Below are 22,320 nucleotides of genomic sequence, written 5' to 3'. Positions count from 1 at the left end.
GGGACAGTGATTTTAAAAAGGTAACTCTGTTGTTTATAGTTAAATTTTGCAGGTGAATGTAAGTTATGCTTCAAAGGACTCAGTCTAGCTGCCTTTTGAAGAGAGGAATGCATTTAGTAAATTTATTAATAAAAAAGGGCACCATTAAATTTTGATTCACAGTGGGTCAAACAGAAGGGTATTTACCCTATTAGACTTCTTTTTTAAACCATGTCATGCTTTTCAGCTGTGGGCTTGATTATCTATTTCCAAAGTTACTCAGTTATACAGAGAAACATTTCTGAATTATTTAAAGCAAAATCAGTGCAGAAAAACATCTAGGAAGACATAGGGAAGGTCATCTGATGTTCGTTTGCTGGGTGAGTTCTTTTAGTAGAATTACAGGGGAGCAATAATGTCTTTTTTTGTGATTGGCTTTGTACTTTAGCATAGAGCCTCCTTTTCGGCAATATTTTTAAAGGGAAAAGATTGTTTTCTTGAGAAAGTGTTCTTGCTTTCCTGTGAATTTTTTCACTGTGGCTGTCACAGCTGTGTGATCAGATCCCCTTCACTTCCAGGTCTTCTGGAGTCCAGATCCAGGTTTAAGGTGTCATTCCGCCCTAATAGGAGTGATTACAGCATTACCATTCTTGGTGTTTAGGGCTGGATCTGTAGCTAGAGCATCCACAAAAAGTCTAGGAATATGAGCTAAAGTAATAGCCAGGGTACTGGTGCTAGGGTACAAGTCAGTTCTGGAGTTTATAAGCTTTCTTACGCAGTTACCCGTCTTAGTAACTAATACCAAAAAGTAACTGTTTGAATAATAATGCATATAAACAAAGGTGGCTTGTCTAGTAGGCTGGAGAACTAGGGTCTGAACTCAGTAATTGTGGAATCCTTTCTGTACAAAATGCAGGTTGGGTAGAAAGCTGACCGACATCAGTATGTACTGCATTTGCTTCAATGACATAATTTGTCTTTCCTGGGGTATTCTTTTTCAAATGAGAGAGATACAAAGCTTTGTCAAGTTTTGCATAGCTATGTTTATTGGACAAACATTCCCCCCTGAAATCTGTCACATGGTTCTCCACAAAATTCCTTGTATTAAAAGGGGCCTAGTACTGGAAGAACTTCAAAATCATCCCTCCATGAAGAATTATTATTATGTCAATCAGTAAGGTCTTCTTTCCTTATGCCAAAAGAGAGGCCTAATGCTAGCTTAGTGCTGGGCTTGCAGAGCTTCACAACTGGGAGGTTTGCACAGTATGGTTAGCTTCTTTAAAATAGTTTTATTTGGTCTTTGTTGTTTTCAAAATACAACAGGAGCTCTAGTGGTTCCCATTCTGTTAAAAACAGTATTTCACACTGGTGTCATTGTCTCCAGTAGCATTGCACTTCATCTGGTCTGCAGGAAAACAGGTGAAGTGATCACAGCCACAGCCATGATTATCTTGTGTTAGAGGATGTTGGGACTTTGTGATAAGTAAGGATGTTTTAATTTAAGGAGTTGCGGTTGTTTCCTCATTCTAATCCAGGTATAGAAAACTTCGGTATGAAAATATTTTGTATCACTTGAAATTTCATTTTTTCTCTTTGATACTAGATATTCGAACTACATGACGATGCATGATGCATAATTTTTATAAATATCTCAAACAGCAACAAAATTGTTTTCTGAATATTGGCTTAAACTATGCAAAGGAAGGCTAGAAAAAAATGTGTTCAAGAAATGGAAAGGAACCTGGGAAAATGAGTTACATTCCAAAAAAGTCCTTGGTGCTGGCTTACTCTCTACTCCAAGAAAAGAGGCTGATAGTTACTTGCTCAGCCACATCAACTTTGGGAATGTCATGCTCTTCGCTGTAGTTGACAGCTGAAATACTAGTTACCCCATGGGATCAGAGAAAATCCCGTTTTAAATCTGTGCTGTCCTGTGGACAAGTAACAGAAATCTTGTCTTGTATGAAAAGTCTGGATGAAGATGCGCTAATGGAGATGATACCCTAAAACAAGATTGTGGTCTGTAAACATTGCCCTAACAGCAAACCACATCTTGTTGCTTTTCGGTACTGCCTGGCATAGCAACAGGAGTGGCTGCACCCAAAGGGCAGTTAGTTCCAATTCTATTCTGCTTGAAGTTTGGGCCTTAAACTTTTATTAGTTAATGCGTTTCTTTGGCTTTTCACTAGAGGTTACATGCACTATATAGTTTCTCAAGCTGCTTCTTTCAATGAAAATCAAGTTAACACATTAATTGGCTTGAAAACAAAATTATTCTCATACTTCATTCAGTATATTTGAATTTTTATAAGTGATGGTAAAAACCATTTGTTATAATCATTTTATTTGTCCTTCCAGGGTGAAGGACCTGGCTGGAAAATCTGTCAGGATCTGTAAAGGCCCTCGGGCTGTCTTTTCTCGAATTCTGCTGCTATTTTCGCTGTCTGAGTCAATGGAGGATGAAGAAGCTGGTAGTGCTGGTCAAGGCCAGCTCTCCACACTCCTTATGGTAAACATGGGGCGTATGGTATTCCCCAGTTACACTGTAAATAGGAAAACACGGGTCTTCCAGGACAGAGAAGATCTTATCAGGTAGGGGGAGCTTTGGCAGTTTGGGAGTCTGTTTATTTCTAGGAAAGCTTTACTGCAGCACTTGTGTAGGCAAATAAGAATTCATCATGTAGAACTCCAGATGTAAATAGGTAGAAGTGCACTTTTGCAATGATCTTAAATGCATTTTTGTATTCAGGTAGGACTTGTAATTCACAGTGTCTTGCATTTTGAACCAAAATAGCATATTTATTTGCTTCATGATCATCTGCTGATGAAAGTTGTTTCTTCATTTGCTGTGACGATTATTAGAATGGACTCTGAACAAAACAAAAAATACGTTCTCTAGTTTATAAGTAATTTTAAACATAATGTACCCTGCTAGTGTAAACTCTGCCGATCCTACAAGATTAAGAATAAAGTTGGCTGCATGGTTCAATGTCTTTGGAGACTGGAAGGGAGTTTTTAAAAGGTATTGTATGGAGGAATTGATTTCTTTTAACTAGAAGTGCTTTTTGAGCCTAATACAGTTACTATGTTTTTTTCCCTTAGGTATGCAACTGCTGCTCATCTGTCAAATGATATAGCCACTGCAATGGTAAATGGGAACTGGGAAGAAGCTAATCATCTATATATGTGTGCTAAAGAAACCTGGAACGAACTGAAAAATCATCCCTCTTTGAGGTAGCAAACTGGAAACTAGCCTCGTGTTCATATGAAACTATTAAGTGTATTATCTTACTTTTGGTACTTTTCCTTTTGAGAGAGTCTTATAGACTAGTGATATTATTGAAGCCTGATAAATTTATAAGATTTAATGTTCTTGAAAGCTTTGAACTTCCTGGTTGGTTGTTTAGTTTTTAAGTGATGATATGAAAAGGCCTTTTTTATAAAACCGTGGGAATGAATTGGTAGGCACGGATAAAGTGCTAAAACATTTCTGTTCTGTGTGCCAATGCAGGAGAACAGGAGCCTTATTTTTCCCTTTTCATAATTTGTTTTTATGGCTTTTAGACAAATAGCAATAAGCAGAATTTAAAATTCACTGTGAACAAAAGAATGTTGCAAACATTATGGGAAAACATACTGGGTTATTCATCTATTCAGACTTCCAAGTGGGTGTCAGTCAGGAAGCATTATTAAAGATTTGAGAACTGAAATAACGTGTATTGTTTTTGAAGCATCCTTCATCAATTTTTCTTCCAATTATTTTGTTTTCTGGCTTAGTGATACACCGAAAGTTAAAGCCTTATGTTTGACATTATATTAATTTTCACGGCAACTGATTTAAAACAATATTCATAGAGGGTCATTTGGAGGTCTGTAACATTTCACACTGAAGACAGTGGAAAAACCTGTTTTGATTTCAATAAGACATTCAAAAGACTTTGTCTTGAAGCATAGAGGTGCCTATCCAAAAGATTTTAGTCTTCTTTTATAGCAGGAAGTTCCTGTTCTAGCCTTTTTCTTTTGTTCAGCTGTGTTTCTGAAGTTAACCTTCTGACTTAGGAGAACAAGTTGGCAGTAACAAAACATGATGTAATACATTGTTTTGCTTCTGATGTAAAACTTACTAACTAATAATTCCACTGCTGTTGAAACCAAAATATGCTGTGCAAGCGCAGCTTGCACCTGCTACCTCAGCTAAACTATTTTCTTACCTTTTGGTTCTTGACTTTGCAGCTGGGATACTCAGTTCAGTTCAGGTTTGATATATAAGGCATTTATTTTTTGTAAATGCTTTAGGTGTAAGTATTCTTAGTAAGAGAATTTAAGAATTTAAATTGCCATCATTAAATTGATCTGAGCTGCTCTTATCTTTCAGCTATCACAGAATTTTACCTGAGTATCTGCGACATTTCACAGTTGGCTGGGTGTATACAAGAATCCTTTCTCAGGGTGTTGAAATTTTGCAGAGACTTCACATGTATGAGGTAAAGTGGTGAAGTGAATAGGAATACTTATTTAATGTAGCATTGTACATCAATTTACATTTCTGATGTGGCTGGAAAATGGTGATAATGTTTGCTAGGACTTGCTGCAGTTCTCTTAACTGGTTACTGTTAAGGAAAAACAGCCTTTTTTCTTGCTTAAGAAAGTTTTAAATTGTTTTGGTTTCTGCTTATACTTTGGAGATTTACCATATGTAATATACCGTAAGACTGTTGCTGAGACATTGTTGTTTCGTTATTTAAAGATACCTGTGTTTCACTAGATTTCGTTGCTGCTTTTAAATAAGATAATCTTTGAAGAAAATTCTTCTCTGAAATCCCTGCCTCTTCACCTTAGGAGCTAACATCTCCAAAGACCTCTGACTTACAGTTAAAGCAAACCAGATTATTCTGAAAAAGACTTTGCCTCTGCAAAAAGGCAACAAGTAATATTCAGGTCTTTTTCATATACAATAAGGAATACAGAAAGGACAAAAATACTGTGTTTTTGGCAGCTCACTTTTAAGTTTACATAACAATATCTCTATTCTAATAGAGTTTTTAAGGTATAGTAATGCACCTGAATACATTGGGTGCTGGAATAAAAATGGGGTTTGAATTGTGCAGAGACAAAGTTTTATAGTACCCAGTAATTAGAATGGAAAGTGACAAGCTAATTATATAATGAAACTTCAACTTGGTTTTCTGACTGAATTAATAAAGATGTAATCCTGTTGCTGCAGGAAGCGGTGCAGGAGCTGCAGACTCTTCTGTCTCAGGATGTGTATTGTACCGACAGCAGAGGGCGATGGTGGGATCGCCTAGCTCTGAATTTACATCAGCACTTGAAAAACACTAAGAAGGTATCTTCACAACTGCGTGCTGTAAAGCTGGAAACACTGCAGTCATTGTCTGAAAACATTTTTTAAAAATATTTCATATGAGAAGAACAGCGGGGTAGGATCTCCTAAAATTGCAGATATTGGTAGGAATCCCAAGGTCAGGCAACCAGTTTCTCCTAAGAAATTGAATACTGAGTGTACCCTCATCCTTGGTTTCTGTTGCATAGAAGAACACTGTTTGGCATGAAGGACTGTATGGAGTTATCAGGCAGCAGCTTCCTTGCTGTTACGCCTTACAAATTTGCCTAACGTGTGAGAAGCAGAGAAATTTCTTGCAGTAAACACTTCTGCTTCTGAACCTGAGTCATGATGAGGCCGTATCTGGAATGAAAAAAACAAACATGGCGGAAGGAGTTTTTTAATGTTTTCAAACAAAAAATTAAGATACTTAAGTCCTTGGCTAACTGTTGCCAGTGGGGAGAAGGTTGTCTTCTGTATCTGGACCAGTTTTGGTGTGGGGTTTCTATTGTAAGGGGTAAGCAGTAGACAGCCCCATTTCTAATCTGTTACTTGTGCACAGCTCCGGCAGGGTTATCAGTCTTTAACAGCAAATTTAAACTATTTCCATGGTCCTACAGGAGAAACTGTAACTGACCATCCTTAGACTGGTAAAGAATAACATCAGTGATTTTAGATAGCGTGTATTACAGGCTATGTTCATCCTGGTCTGTTTAATTCTCTTCAGAAGGCAGAGGAGGGGAGAAGAGGTTTTGAGGTAGTCTTAGCTTTTGCTGAAACTTCTCCCTCTTCCCTCCCGGTAGGACACACACACCAGTAGGGTGTGTTTGTACAAGCAAAACGCATTATTTGTGCAGTGGGTAAACTTGCCAGTCTCAAGTCTGAATGATGCAGTTCAGGCTTTTAGAAATACTGTGTACATGGTGAGCGGTCTTTGAGTTTCCTAAGTGATTAGCTGGCGTGTAGCCGAATGAGAGAAAAATAACCACGAGGGAATGGCAAGGATTATGGGCAAGGATTATTGTAAATCTCTGTAGAACTTTCTGGCACCTCTGGAAAGATTTCTGCAGCAGAATATAAAGGAACCAGAGAAAACTGCAAGCTGCAGTACAGGTCGTGCCTTTGAATTCCTTGTGAGCCAGCACCAGCTTTTCACAGACTTTCTTTTCAAGAGCCGCAAGGCGTAGGAGCCACTGTTTAACTCATTGTAGGGCTCAGATGCAGTTCCATGAACTTTGTGTGCAAGAAACAGCAGGTGTTAGTTGTATCAGCTGCTGTCTGAGGATTTATAAGTACAGGAGATTATGGCCATTCTTCCTGTCTGTTACATACAAAGGAGAAATACTGTCAGTGATTGAAAATGAAACTCTGTAGGACTGTTCAGGTCACAGTGAAGTATGGGCAGACTGAAAATCAGCTTTTAACTAAGAGGCAAAGAAGACCAATCTAATTAAACACACCTAAGATACCTGACTAATTTGGCAATGAAAAATAGAGCTAAAAAAAAGTTTTAAGTCCAGGAACAGTAGCAGTTGTAGAGTTATTTAAAATAAGCAAAGAATGACTTTTTTTTTTTTTCCTTGGTGGTGCTTCCTTGCCTCACTAAGGCTACTGAGAATTGGGATTAAAATGCTCATATTTTGTGTTGCATTTTAATTCTCTAAGTCTGTTAAAAGGAAATAATATCATAGGCTGTCAAGCGTCTGCAGTTGTCTCTTCTGCATCTTATACCCCCGTATCAAGCTTTTTCCAGATTTGGAATTAGAAGTTGTACAAAGGAAGAGTTAGTCTCAGTTCCTTATTTATAAATTAGGACAAAGTGCCAGATCTGGAATTAGAAGTTGTACAAAGGAAGAGTTAGTCTCAGTTCCTTATTTATAAATTAGGACAAAGTGCCAGATCTGGAATTAGAAGTTGTACAAAGGAAGAGTTAGTCTCAGTTCCTTATTTATAAATTAGGACAAAGTGCCAGATCTGGAATTAGAAGTTGTACAAAGGAAGAGTTAGTCTCAGTTCCTTATTTATAAATTAGGACAAAGTGCCAGATCTGGAATTAGAAGTTGTACAAAGGAAGAGTTAGTCTCAGTTCCTTATTTATAAATTAGGACAAAGTGCCAGATCTGGAATTAGAAGTTGTACAAAGGAAGAGTTAGTCTCAGTTCCTTATTTATAAATTAGGACAAAGTGCCAGATCTGGAATTAGAAGTTGTACAAAGGAAGAGTTAGTCTCAGTTCCTTATTTATAAATTAGGACAAAGTGCCTTCCTCAAGTCACAGAAAGAGAGTATGTCAGAACCATGATTTGAACTAATTTTTTGAGTCCATTTTTAACCCTGGATGTTCTTCAGTGCAGTAGTGCATTGGTCTAAAATTTGTTCTGTATGTACATTCTTGCACAACTGATCTGGTCCTTCTGTTTCCGTATTACGTGCTGTTAAGAAACCGGCTTAAAAATATTAAACTGATTTACCTTAGAGCCAACTCTTTCTTCTGGTCACTTATGTAGAATTTATACTGCCTTAACTTTATGTTGATCGGTACAAATGGAGAGTAACTTCTTTTTACTGCACTAGTGCAAATTTGAATCCAGAAGCCTACTAGTGCAAAATATTACTTACTGGCTAGAACTTCAGTACATAAGTAAGAAAGGTGGCCCTGTCTTATATGCTGGTTTTTACATTCACATTTTTGTGCTCCTTAAATCAATTGGTCTTTTGGGCTTAGTAAGAAGAGGCAGATGCGCATAGGTCTTTCTAAAGTATTGCTTGTTACCTTGCTCTTTGCTAGGCCATTGACTGCATTAGAAATGGGCTGGCAGACCCGTTTGTACGTACTGGGCATCGTCTCTCTCTCTACCAGCGGGCCCTACGAATCAGAGACTCGCCAAGCTGCAAGCAGTTCAGATGCCTGTTTCATGATCTGCCAGTCATACCTGTGGAGGATGTGACACATGTAAGTGGAGTTGCTGGTGGTTTCTGAGAAATAACAACTCATGAGGTCTTTTTTCTTCTGACAAGAAAAAATAGTCTGGGAGACTGTTGTTACGTGCTATGCACCAGCCTCTGACTTATTTGTGCTGCAGGAAGATGAATACAAACGTGTTTCTAAAACAAAAGCCTCTTGTAAACAAATATTTCTACTTATTTAATAAATGGTCAGCTTCTTAGCTGAAGGTAGTCAGCTGTACGCTGATTTAATTTGCATTGCTTTACTGAATACGCGTTACGAATCTGATCAGCTATAAACTCCACTAATTTAGCAGCAATGCTCTCAGAACCTTTCTGTCTGAAGAGTCTGATCAAATCAGTGCATTGCCTCTGGTGTCTTCAGGCCGAGCATTCTGCGTGTAAGGAAAAGTAATAGTAACCTTAGCATGTTGTCAGCATTAGATTAATGGCTCAAAAAATACAATGTTTTTTTAGTAACCCTTGGGAGTTATGCACTCCAAATATGCACTATGCAAATACGCAATATGATGCACTTGCATCATATTGGAATGGATTTTTTTTAACTCATTCTTTTCCCTTCTGTTGCAAAGATAATTGTATCTGGGCAAAGTCAGAGCAGAGCCTCACTTTCTTTCTCGGCCTCGTCACTGCATATCTCCCTACAGCCCTTCTTTTTCTCAGTCCAGAATCAGTCTCCTCAGTTATCTGTATTCTTTCTTCCCGGTCCCGCATATAGAAGGACTGCATTCCCATCTGCCCAGCATTTTTGCTAGACGTTCTTTTCCTGAAAAATTTGCCAGTTTATAACAGCTAAACAGAATGGTTTCAAGGGAATGGCAGGTTAAGTTTTATTCAGTTGATTTTTGGAAACAAGTCTAGTTCTGATTTTAAGAAAACTGAAAAGGAGGAATGTGTGTTTTAGGAGAGATTCAAATACCTAGACTAAAGCTTTTTAAATGCGATGCTGGAAAGTAACTAGTTCTTTTAATATGTTCAGGTTACAATCAAAGGAAAGATGTGTCCTCAGATGGGAATGGGAAAATCCGTATTTCTAATGGAGGATATTGGTGATGAAGAAGGAGGCGAAGACTTCAGTGTATCCACAGTCATGTGCTCAGTTGAGGAGCTGGCGTTAACTCATTACAGGCAGAATGGTTTTGATCAGGGTAACAGTAACTTTTTTTTTGGTACAGGAAAATAACTGTGGGAGTAAAGAACCAATTTACTAAGCAGTTTAGTTAATAGACCAGTTTTAGCTGATTCCATTAGACCAGTTTTTAGTCTGATTCTGTTTCCTTCCCAAACGGCTCTGATTGATATGTAATTTCCTTACCAAAATGCTCTAATATGCATTTTCCACCTGACCTACTTCCTGGCCTTTGATTATTTGCTGCCTTCATATACCTAAGGTGGTTTTGAAATGTGTTAGGAAAAAATCCAACGTTTCTTCTTTATCTCCATAGAAAAATCACTCACTTTGCTGTTCTTATCAGCGAACAGCTATTTTATTTGTTAGGGGTAAAATGCTAGCAGTGTCATTTAAGGGAGTGTCATTAAGGAAAGGTAAACTTCCATTGATTTTTGGTACTAGATGGACATGAAAACAGTATATACCATAGCAAGACAGTTAGCAACTTCTTTTGAAAAGGCTTGATTTTCAACTCTATTAGTAGTTGTTCATATATTTTTACAACTTAAAAGAGCTGTGAAAAGCCATGGACAAATAAGAATATATAGGCCTGTTTTACAGGAAAAAAGCAAAATACAAAAAGGTAGGCAGGTTATTTTTTAAGATAAAATTTATATTTTTATATAAAATATGTATTTTTATATAATTTTATATTATTGATATGTTCCCAAATACTGTTGCAGGAGAAGTGGCCATATTAGAAAAGGGTAAATGGGAAGGTGACAGTATTTAGAATTTGGGAGAATTGTGCTGAAGTCCCCACTCAATTCCTCACTCCCACCCACTCACGATCAGTCTTCTTGGCTCAGGGGCTCAGTACAGATTTTGAGCACACAGTGGCCACAGGTGGTTTAGTGGTAGGCCTAATGGAACAGAATGCCCAGGCAAGCACTATTGTGTACATATATATATATATACACACACACACACACACAAATGCATGCACTCACGCGATCTCTCCCTTTCTCCTCACTATACTATATTTTATATTTCATATAATAGCATATAGCATATATTCTATTATCTATAGGTATTATACGTAGCATTACATATTATATATAGTATATTGCACTAATAGACTACTAACAGAATATACATCACAGAATGGCTGAGGTTGGCAGGGAGCTCTGGAGGTCACCCCCTGTCCAACCCCCCCCCTGCTTAAGGGGGCAGGTTGCTCAGAGCCCCGTCCAACCTGACCTTGAACGCTTCCAGGGATGGGGCATCCACAACTTCTCTGGGCAGCCTGTGCCGGTGGTTGGTCATCCTCGTGGGGAAGTGTTTCCTGATGGTCATCTATCTGTCTGTCTATCTGTAGATAGATAGATGTGTCTTCCTGTGTTCACATACGTGTATATGTTCATACACATAAGTGTTCGTACATGTGTATGAACACATACATGTATGAACATATATACATATGGATATGTATATATCCCATATACGGGGATATATATTAAAAAATTGTTTATATTACACGTATATGTACATGTATACATACATGTGTATGTATATGTGTATCTGTGTGTATATGTGTACATGTACGTGTATATGTAAATGTAATAGAAAAGGTTTTTTATATATATACAAACATTTTGTTATTAATGTATTACATTTTTTAGTATACTGCCTGGGCATTGATCTGGTAATGAGTGATTGCCTTTTGCAGCATACGTATGTGTACATATGTATGCATACATGTATACGTCTATGTATAGCTCCATACACATATATGTATGTATACATGTAAGCATATATGTATAATATAAAACATTTTCATCTATGTAAACGTTTTGTTATTAATATGTTACTTTTTAGTGTAAAAATTTAAAAATTTTGTGTATTAAAAATTGTTAAAGTTAGAACAGTAAACCTTATTCATGACAGGGCACAGTAATTTAATCCTATGCTGTAAATGAAGGCCACTAGCCTGGAAATCGAAAGCATTAGCAAATTGTGGAAGTAATAAACTGCATTTACAACTCGATGCTGTACCGTAATGTATACTGACTTCAGCTGTGCATAAACCTGAACCATGTTACTGTTTTGGATCATGATGATTTAGTACCTCTTCATATGAGATTGCTGCAGAAATTAATGACGTTTCAATTTTTATTAAATTTTGCCCTTTAGGTATTCATGGGGAAGGCTCAACATTTATTACGCTGTATGGTATTCTAATGTGGGATATCATTTTCATGGATGACATACCCGACGTTTTCAGAAATTCCTATCAGGTAGTTTTGAAAGGCTTCCTTTAGTTAATTGCTTTGCCCATTGCTGTAGACTCTCTAACCATGTTAAAAATCTTACTCGGGATTAGATTAACATTTTATTCCGAGGGACTTTCCAGACAGATCTTGGTGTTTGCTTGATTTTATTATATTTGTTATATTGGGCTTGTTACTAAAGTGCTCCTCGGTAACTAATTGCTATGTAAGGCTGGATTGACTGTCAGATAGGGTGGGATTCATCTGGCTAAATACATACATGTCCTGTGTCTGAACTCACCGGTCAAAGTTTCCTTTACAGTCAGTGGAAGAACACTGCTGCACCGTAGCAGCGTTCACCTCATTTGAAGAGGACACATTCCATTACAAAAAAAAAAAAAAAAAAAGTCTATTTCTTTTCAGTGGCCTTTAAAGGGGAGTCACATTGTTAAACTCAGCTTTGTTAAGACCCCCCACTGCACCGCCTCAACATGTCCCAATAACAACAACAGCAACAACAACTCCTCCCTGCCACACCCTAAGATTAATGATTCCTGGTGAACTTGTGGCTCTTAGCTAAATGCTTTACATCCTACAAATTACAGCTAGAAGCAGTTTTAATAATTGCAATTAGAAAACTTGATCACTTAGTGGCATTTGCTAAGAAAACCCTAAAAAGCCATCTCAAACGTTGTAGAACTAAAAAAGAGGCTGGACAATTGTCTTCTTTCTTCCACCCTCACCCACTGCTTCTAATTGGAACCCTGGCCAAGAGGTAGACCAGCCAGTGCCATCCTCTTCCTTAACTGGATTTATTTGGACTGTAAGAAATTACAGGTTTATATCAGTATGCGATATCCTAGGCAGAAATTTCTTCTTATTTTAGAGGTGGAACATGCAGGTTTTTTCCCTTGTCTTTTCTTCCCGCCTCCCCCCCCAAATCCTGTTTTCTTTATTTTTCCTCACCAGTATGAAGTAGAAAACCTTGTGGCTGAGTCGAAAACCACCTGGTGGTTCTGGAGATGGCTGTCTCCCTAACTAGTGACCACCACAAATATCTCTTTTTAATTGGCAGAGAGGGAGATGATACATTCCCTCAAGGCCATCCTTACATAGTCCCTTAAGCAAAGGATGTGAAAATCTAGAGACTCAACCAGTACAATTATTTATTAGGCCAATAGGACTAAACTCAAAACTATGAATACGAGTCGCACTAATCTGAAGTGTAACCTGTTTTTTTTAATTTTATGTTGACATGGATTATGAGTCTGTATACAGTCATGTCTTGAAATAATTTCTTAAGCCATGAGCACTTGATTATAAGTATGTATGTTCTCGGTCATATCCTTGGAGAGTACTCAATGATGAAAAAGAGGGAATTTACTTACTACAGAGTAATGGCTAGTCTTTGAAATGTCTTTACCTATGTGGTTCTTGTATTCATCTGACAAAGTGACGTTTGGGTTGAATACTGCTTGCAGAAAGAACTGAGATACGGTTGTCCTTCTTGCTTTGGAATCTTGAGGTGGGACTTGAAGGCACTTGCAGGCTCATAGACAGGCCAGGAAGGGGACTGCTGTAGCTCCAAAGGGCATACGAATACTGGTAATATCTCTTCTTGTGGCGCATCTGCTGTTCCTGTAAGATGCTGTAATTGTATGAATGTCACGTGTTAAAAGCAGGTATTCTTTGTCCGCGCAAACTACCATTTACTGTAGATCTTGCCTTTCTAAATACATTTTCTTTTATATAATCTTATATGCAGATTACGCCTACTTAAAAAAAAAAGAAAAAAAAAAACACCAAAAAACCTTGTATGTTTATAACAAGCTCAGTATTTACAGCTCATTTGCACATTTTTTTTTTTTTTAAAAACTAGATTTTACTTATTAATGCAGAGCAAAGCTATCATGAGCCTCAGGCATGAACAAGGATGAGCTGAAAGCTCGCACCTGATTCTCTCAGTCATTCCTAGGCTGTATTTTTGTGGGATTAGCTGTGGCAGCAGTTTGTGTAAGGCTGAAATTTGCCTTTTTTTGTTTTTTTTGTGCTCTGCATTTGATTTTGAAAAGCTAGAGCTAGCACTCAGCTACTACATGATAGCCTTTTTCAGCCATGGTCAAAATTGAGTAACTGGTGCAGTGACTTTATACACTAATGGGTTCAGCGCTGTGCATAAGGCTTTCTGCTTTTAGGTGGCAGTTTCATCACTGCTTTGTTCTTCCCACCGCTAACTGCTCACTGTAGCTGAGCAGTCTTGAGACGGATTCCAAGTCCTGACTAGAATACTACTGCTCAGAGAGTTAGGCGAGCAGCTAGCTCTTTGTTGTCTGTTAAAAGAAACCTCTGTGTAGAGGTCAGAAACCAACAGAGCACAGGCTAAGATGTGGCCAGCGTTTGTTGCACTGGCATTGGGTGTTAAAATATCTGCAAATCTTTTCCCATTTAATAAAGGTTTATGTGATGGACACGTTCAAGTTAAATCGACTCAGTGTTTGAGTGACTTTGTAGTTGAGTTAAGAAAAATATGAAGTAGGGCATTGTCGTTCTTGGAATCGTTGCTTTGCTGGTAGCTCCTCAGAGCTGTATTTACCTTTTTATACAGACGTTCCCCCTGGATTTATACACTGACAGCTTCTATGAGAACAGGAGGGATGTCATTGAGGCCAGACTCCAGCAGATTCATACAGCTTCCTCAGAGACACTGGCAAAGCTGATCGCTGACATCTGGACCACTCAGGAGGGAAAAGCAGCAGCACTAGTTAGCTGGGGGCGTTTTGTTTCCCTCCAGCAAGTTCAGGTAAGTAACTGTTGTCCAGAACGGGCAGGCCGTTTGATTAGGCTTGCCGTTAAGTCACGCGTGGCCGTAGCGTGCTCGCAGTTTGTACGGAGGCACTGAGCCAAGACGGGTGGTGAGCGGTGGGAGGGAGGAATTGAGTGGGGACTTGAGCACAATTCTCCCTAATCCCAAGTACTGTTATTCTTTTCTGATAGGGTCGCTTTTCCTGCAACAGTAGTTGGGAACACAGCAGGGAAATTGCTGTAGATAACATCTAAAGTTTCTTGTTACAGTGACTGAACAAAAAGCCACGGGGGCCATAGAGTATTGCTGTGAGAGCTGGGAAATGGCTGTATAGGACATGTAAAAAAAAAAGCCGACTACCAAAACTTCTCTTACAGAGCCTTGTCTCTTGCCTTGGAGGAATGTTTCTGAGCGGTGTTTTTAGGCAGCTTTCCAAAGATCTACGCCATTGCAGAGGGGGACTTCCTGACCTGGTCGTGTGGCGTACTCACACTAATCACTTTAAGGTATATTGGGAGATCGTGGAAATACTCAGTGCTCAGCTGATCTTACCCTTAGGTATAAAACTTTCCAGTTGTCAGCCCATACAAACTGTATTTTCCTGTTGTGGTGAAGTTAAACCTGCTGCTCATCTGCCCAGCGGCTGTGGCAAGTAGTGGGTGATTGTTTACCTGCTATTTCATCACATTTTGCTGTAGCTTTAACGGGTGTAATGAGAGACAGCAAGAGGTGGCTAGGTATTGTTGCAGAGTAGGTCTTCGATTAAAATTACTGTAAAGCAGCTGTTAGCAATCGGTCATACACATTCTGGCTGTTGTTGGCAAGGGGTGCTAATGTCACCACTTACACAAAAACTTCAATATATGAGACTACAACAACTATGTCTCCACTACAAAAAGCTGAGTAAACAATCATGGTTTGTGTCTTGCATGGTAGTGGAATAGGTACTAGAAGACTATTGGACATCTCAGCTGCTGGAGCAACTCGTTACACTTTTATAAAACACAGCTGAATAGCAGAAATTAGTTCTCTAGAACACCTGAATAAGTTGCTCTCAGTATCAGCTGGAACAGGTGAGGTTGCAGATGATCGATTTTCAAATATGCGGCATCTTCATTCACCAGTGCCTCCGTCCGTGTTTTGGTGGATATTTACGATATAAAATTTCATTCTCTTAAACTCTGGAACATGGGTTAATAATTTAGCACCCACTGGGCCTTCCGTTGTGCTAAATCTATATTACTTCTGTTGCACACAGCAGCCTTCAAAGAATACTTACATTCGTCTGTGAGAGCTGATGGTCTTTCCGTTCCTCCCCAGGCACACTACTAATCACCCACATTTCTTTGTAGCTGGTGGAAGTGAAAGGTCCCAACGATCGCCTGTCCCACAAGCAGATAATCTGGCTGAGTGAACTGAAGAAGCTGGGTGCTACAGTGGAAGTTTGTCACGTGCAAGCCGTCGGAGGCAAGAGTAAACGCCTCAGTTGACAGTAGAGGCCTTGATCACGTGGGTAACTTGGGTGTTTTTAAAGGAACTGGCATGTCACACACTACTGGCTGCTGCTTATTAAAAGTAGTTTCTTCTAAAACTTCTAAAAGGTTTCTTGGAACATTACTGTAGTTATTTTTAGCACAAAACATGCTAAATAATAGCTTAAGACTGTCAGTATGATTTACTGTATGTCACTTTGTGTTCAAAAGAAGCAAGCCCTTCTCTTCTATACACGGTTCATAACTTATTCTATGAAAGGTAATCTAGGGGTTTTGCCCAGAAACAGCTGCAATCGTACTGGTACCAGCTGAGAACATCCTCTACAATAAACAATGTGGTGCATCAAGTCCTGATCATTTCCATGTTGCCTGTGTAGCCCGAGTTCACGATGTTGTGCAAGTTTCCTCGCAGGGTGCACATTTGGTGCCTTTCCAGGATTGTCAGGACCAGCGTGGTTCTCTAACTGTCCCCGCTTCATATTATGTACTTCAGTGTTTCACTTTAATATAAAAAAAATACAGCTCGTCAATGATGGCATAGAGTAAGGCATAAAACTTTTTTTTTAATGCTGTTTTTATGTGCTGCTGTGTATGAAAGGATAATTTCTTTAACAGCTCCTTCTGTTGTGACTATCTGTATTATCTCTATAAAGGGGAAATATTTCTGGGAGTAGACAGTGCAAGTGCCAAGATCACTGCACTCATTTGCAGTGTGTCATTCATTATAGTCACTTTTGCCCCACATCAATTGATGTGTTTTCTCATTCAGAAATCAGTCGGTCAACTGAAATGGACCCAAAAGGATGAGTGCTCTTTTAAGATGCCAAAATCCTGTGGGTTTGTCTGAATTTTAGCACAGAGCCAACATCTTTTCTCTGGAGTCTTCATTCTCATACTGAGTAAGTTTTCCTGAAATTCTGCTTACCATACAAACAGCAGACGCTGCAATAGAACGTAGCAAGAAGTTAAGATCATTTGCGCATCTTTATTAATCATCTTTCTACAGCACAGTGTCCCTGCTTTTCTTGGAAAAAACAAACACACCCACCCCTATTTTTTTTGTTAGAGAAGGTGAAAGAAAACCGCCTGAAGTTTGCTGTGGAAAGGTATGAACTTTTATTTAGTCTAATTTACTTCACATTCACAACTGAGCATCAGGATTTCGTAATCTTCCTGGCACTGCTACTTTACTCAATAAATCATTATCAGGCACAAAGGTTTTAGTTTCAGTTGAAATAGTGAACTCTAAACCATCACAGCAACAGCATTAGAAACCTACTGCCTAGAGCAATTTGAGGTACAGATTTCTCTCTCTTACGTTAGAGGCAAATTTAAGATTTCATCCTTTGCTTAAATACATGTTAGAAAGTTTTTGGTTTTAATGTCTTTCCGTCTGACAGTAAGCCAAAACCTTTGCCCCACTTGCTACATTTTCGTTAAAAATACAAGGCAGTTAATATCAAAGTGGTATTGCAGGCAGGTGCACATTGAACACACGTGCAGGCCTGGGTATACATATACACACGAACACACACTTCCCAATGCATTTCTGGAATGACAGCAATTTCTTCGATACACGGCAGTAAATGGTGAATAAAGTTGTACTACCATGATCGCTAAAGTCTACAATAAGCTCTACCTCGCAGTAGTTTGTGACACTGGAGGTACACTTTAACCGTATCAACCAGCGTTTCGTATTTCCTCCCGCGTGGTTTACAGTGTAGTACAAAAGTCATGATACAACAGCCAGTAACAGCCAAAATAGTGCACGTTTTCTAGAAACAGACAAAAAAAGATAAGCTTCTTGGTAGTTTTTCTACTCTTGCAACACCAGAATGGCATTAACAGTATCTTGTTTTAAATGGTGAACAGAAATTAAAATTCGAAAATGTGTACATATATATACACACACACACATATATATACACTGGTATGTCGGTATTCTGTACATAGAAGTTAAAGAGATGTACTCGCACCCCAAAATTGCTTTTGAAAGTTATTAAAGGTGTTCGGAGCAGTCCCTACCGACTGTTGATAAGGCAACTGTGCAGAGCGGAGAATATTTTAAAATTAACATTTAGTACCTGTCTTCCAAAAGTGAATTAAAAAAATCAGATGTTTAACTTAAGGGGAAGAAACAACATAGACAGGCACGCGTGCGCACACACACAGCCACACAGCGGCGGTTCAAATTCCTCCGAAGGCAAGGCCCGTGCCAACGCCCGTGCCAACGCCCGTGCCAACACGAGGAAGCAGAACCTTGCTACCTTCCTAGGGAAAGGTGGCTAGCTCCCCTTCCTCCCTGCAGGAGGTGCCCCCACCTCTCCTCCCCCGTCCTTCTCCCCATCTCGGCCTCTGCTTGCCTAACTCCCCTTTTTGAACTGCGTAAAATTTCCTTTTAAGTCTGTTTGGCAAACAGATATTTAGACAGGTTTTGTTTATTATAAAGGCATATTATTTTTAACCCCCTCCCATGCTATATATATAAAATACAAAGACCATCTGCAGCAGCTGTACACATCTTAGAACTGAAATGTAAAAACGTCTGAAATCTCCTTATAAAAGGCAATCCTGTTTAAATATAGTACCCATTTTTTCCCCCCAAAGGGTACTAGCCTAAACATTGGGGTTTTTTTTATTCCACCAGCTGCCTGTGTGGAGTAATTTATTTACACATTTTTGGTACCTTTAAACCAAAAAAGTTACACTTTTAAGGAGGAAAAAAAAAAAAAAGAAAAAGACACCATAGTTTTAACCGTAATTTTAAAAAGAAAAAAAAATTGGTACCAAAAGACACTAAGCACACAGGTTGAGGTCTTTTATGTCAAGTATCAGGCCAGGGAAAGCAGTAAGCTAATGGGGAAAAAAAAAAAATCACAAAAGCAAACTAATACAAACATTTGAATGATGACTTGAACAAGCTAGATGACTGCTCCAGCGAGCTTGTAAATAAACACAACTTGTTTGTGGACCATTTAACATGCTCAGACCATCTTGCAGCATAATTAGGCAATTGAGGTGAATACACGTTTTTTCCTCACAAACAGTTGACCAGAACCAATCTGGCATTATGTCATAAGATGCATGCGCGTGTCCGCATGCAGACGCACGTGTGCACACACACGCACACACACGCTCAGCTTCTTTGCATAAAAAGAGGGTTTGGGGGGTTTGGTTAGTTAAAAAAGGACATCTACACCCCCCCCCCCCCCCGCCATTAGCTCACCTTTACACTGAAACTGCCCGCTTACCCCACCAAACCAAACCTGGTGCGAGAAAGCAGCATACCCAGTGCCCCCAACACCGTGTACGTTAGGTAATTTTTAGCCTGGGGAAAAGAGGGTCCTGTATGCACTGGACTTCTCTAGCACAAAGCTTGCACCTAATAAGGCCACTCCAGATGCGTATTCTCCAAAATAAATACTTGAGCAGTCTTAGACATCCAAAACCCGCATTGTGATTTAGGCTGTGCTGAAGACCAGTTTGGTTTTACAAACAAATGAAGAGCTCCAAATCCTATCCCTCCCTGCCTTTTTTTTTAACTTGAATATATCATGTATTATCATCGTACAGCTTCCCCCTCCCCACCCCCACTCCCCCCCCCGATAACTGAGAATAGCTTCTAGTCTGTCATATAAGGCCTTCGGTGCCTTAACTTGTGAGTCAACACCTGAATAGAGGCTCCGTGTTGGTTCAATAGCATTTGTGTTTTACACAGAAATCAGTTAATACAAAATAAAGCCCCGCTGTTAAGAGAAGGCAGTCGACAGAAGCCTTAACCTATGAGAATGACACATTACTATTCCTCCACCCTCCCAGTATACTTTACTCTCTTGCTTTTCTCCCTATGAAACTTGAGGCTTTTTCTGGCACAGCATCCAGGGGAGAGATATCATTTGAAACGTTTTAGAGCAAAGAGGAGGCTGCAGCATTAAGCAGAGGGAGGCTGTTGGATTTAATTCCCTCACGCAGTGCTTGTCCATTGCACTGGCTCTATGGACATGCATGGATGAAAAAGAAGGCACCACTAACCACTCTTCTTCCAGCACCTGCTTACAAGTGACAACAGCACTAGCACCCCTCGTGGATTTGGCCACTTGGAGCACGTCCTCCTTTCTGCAACTCAGCAGGACTTAAATATGAATTCTGCTGAAAGCTACTTCATCCTACAACAGGATGAGGAGCGGGCCGGCAGGGATTAGGATCCATGCAGGGATATAATGCTGAGTATTTGAGGTGCTTATATAAAAACCTGAGGCTCTCATGAGACTTACAAACAAGCTTAACCTTAAAGAGGAAAAACCTGCTGTCTCTTGAGCTGGCCTTCTGTTATTTCCAGAAACGGAGAGGGGGAGGCGGGGGATGGAACAAGAACTTACCACAACGATCCACTGTAAAAAGTTGGGGGGGGAGCGGGTCAGCTGCATTAGCGTAATCTTGCTACTGTTTCCTCCCAATTAAAGGCACTTCTAAAGCTACTACAATACCATATCTACAGTAAATGTTTTAAGGTTAACAGTGCATTGTCCTGAAGTTGATTCCTATAGTCTAAAGTCAAGCTCATGACAAAGAGCACAAATCTGACTAATTGTTAATGAGTACATTTTGGGGAGAGAAAGAAAAGGTAACAACCCCCCCACGGATACACACTGCATTAACACATACGTAGGGTGATCAAGTCACAGAACATTAGTATGTATGTATGTATGCATATAAGTACTCTTCCTGAAGAGGCAATCTGATAAAATAGTTTGTTCCCAGATTTCAGCTGTCGGTCTGTGTCCACTGCACCCAACTACTTTGATTTGCCAAGCTGTTTTGACACAAGAGTCACTTCAGTCACTATCTGGGAAAAAAGCTCTCTCAAGCAGAACCCTCGTTAATGACCACACCAAGCCTTTCAAGTTAGCTAATGAAATGCTCCATCGCATATAATGAGCCAAACCACAAAAATACAGAAGGAATTAGGGACCAGAAGCCCTAGCAGATGAGAACTACTGAAGACAAAATTGTGCGATTTGAAGCATGACTCGCTTTGCTTTTAAATATTTGTGCAAAACTTACGTAATGTCTGTATATAAAAATCATTACAGCTTTCAATGCCGCATTTAGCAGTGTTAACTTAGAAAAGACAAAGTGATATGCTGTATTCTCCCCAAACCTTTAAACCGTCACATCATCTCAGTCTTCATTTGCAAGCGTCTCAGTGGATAGCCAGATTTTGGCACCACTTAAAAATTTGCTTAAAGGTGTTCCCAGAATGCTCCGTCTGCATAGGTTCCCTACAGGAGAAAACGGGAATGAGGAGGAGAGAAAGTCTGGGGCCCCAGAGGTGTCATTTGAACTATTTGCTCTGAAGTACATCCTGCTTTGATCCAGTTCCGAGCAGTTGCCTTGCAAAGAAGAGTTGCTTTTGTACTGCCGAAGATTCCGGTTTAACATGTCTACTTCATCTGCCAGCAAAGAAACTTTATGGAAAGCAGTGATGAAGCCGCCGTGATTAATCTGGGCCTCAGGAACCCAGCGGAAGTAGCACAGTTTCCACAGTTTTATTTGTGTTCCAGAGATACGGGGTAGAATTACGCCGTGCAAATCAACAGGCTTTGCAAACCAGTCTCTGAAGTACTGTTCCATACTGTTACTCTGACTCTCTGTTTGCTGTAAAAAGTCCGGTTTCAGTTTTAGTATCAGAGAGTTTCTTCTTGGAAGGAACTCTTGCTCACTGATGATTCCGTTTTTTAATGCTGGGGGGACACCTCGCAATGTGGAGCTGTAGTTTTTCTGCAGAAAATAAATAAGGGTAATTTTCCAGTTTTATGCTCATTTGAATAGCAGATTCCCCTGAGCTGCTAGGATGCATCATCCAGAGAAACGATGTGACCTTTAAGCAGCTCTGAGCTTGTGAGTCACCGCTGCAGGGCTCACAGGGCAAACAGTGTGGCCACCTGTGGCCTTTAAAAAGAAATACATATGTTTTCTAGACTTTCTAAAACAACGAATGATTGAATTAATCAGTATTCACTGAAAAAACTGACAACTCTCGGGGGAAAAAGTGGCATGTCATCACTTTTCCATAGGTGAAGTAATGCAAATGTTGGCAGTGAGCTCAGCCATATCAGAAAATGTCCTGGAACACAAGGCTCAACAATTTACATCTTTACTTCTACAGAAAATCATTTCTTTTGGCTGGGAAGCTAAGAGAATTAACGCTCCTATTGCTAAACTGAGGATGTGAAACACTACATAACTGTAAATTTTTAAGCATTAACACCTTATGGTTAAGCACAGAAACAGTCCATTCACAGACAGACATCACTATAGTTACCTTTGAGCGTTTAAAAGTTTTCACTGCTCCGT

General features: G+C 39.4%; 2 protein-coding genes across 2 annotated transcripts in view; one reads left to right on the top strand and one right to left on the bottom strand.

The window, feature by feature from the left end:
• FAN1 (FANCD2/FANCI-associated nuclease 1) overlaps positions 1-16,256 on the top strand; it is a 24,449-nt gene extending 8,193 nt beyond the window's left edge. Inside the window, exons 4-15 of the mRNA XM_009321561.1 lie at positions 998-1,001; positions 1,707-1,748; positions 2,338-2,571; positions 3,082-3,213; positions 4,355-4,463; positions 5,204-5,323; positions 8,108-8,272; positions 9,266-9,434; positions 11,591-11,694; positions 14,273-14,467; positions 14,848-14,976; positions 15,823-16,256. Of these exons, the coding sequence (XP_009319836.1) occupies positions 998-1,001; positions 1,707-1,748; positions 2,338-2,571; positions 3,082-3,213; positions 4,355-4,463; positions 5,204-5,323; positions 8,108-8,272; positions 9,266-9,434; positions 11,591-11,694; positions 14,273-14,467; positions 14,848-14,976; positions 15,823-15,960 (1,541 nt within the window). The 3' untranslated portion in view covers positions 15,961-16,256. The remainder of the gene's footprint in view (positions 1-997; positions 1,002-1,706; positions 1,749-2,337; positions 2,572-3,081; positions 3,214-4,354; positions 4,464-5,203; positions 5,324-8,107; positions 8,273-9,265; positions 9,435-11,590; positions 11,695-14,272; positions 14,468-14,847; positions 14,977-15,822) is intronic.
• Positions 16,257-19,571: 3,315 nt separating this feature from the next.
• The window catches only part of MTMR10 (myotubularin related protein 10), a 23,613-nt gene continuing 20,864 nt past the window's right edge, over positions 19,572-22,320 (bottom strand). The window contains 2 exon segments of the mRNA XM_009321560.1: positions 19,572-21,744; positions 22,289-22,320. The exon segment at positions 22,289-22,320 is cut by the window's right edge and continues 12 nt beyond it. Of these exon segments, the coding sequence (XP_009319835.1) occupies positions 21,145-21,744; positions 22,289-22,320 (632 nt within the window). The 3' untranslated portion in view covers positions 19,572-21,144.

Source organism: Pygoscelis adeliae, unplaced genomic scaffold (assembly GCF_000699105.1).
Source record: "Pygoscelis adeliae isolate BGI_AS28 unplaced genomic scaffold, ASM69910v1 Scaffold183, whole genome shotgun sequence".
In the NCBI taxonomy this organism is placed as follows: Eukaryota; Metazoa; Chordata; class Aves; order Sphenisciformes; family Spheniscidae; genus Pygoscelis; species Pygoscelis adeliae.
Note: the sequence above shows the minus strand (reverse complement) of the source record. Positions and strands in the feature narration are given on the sequence as shown.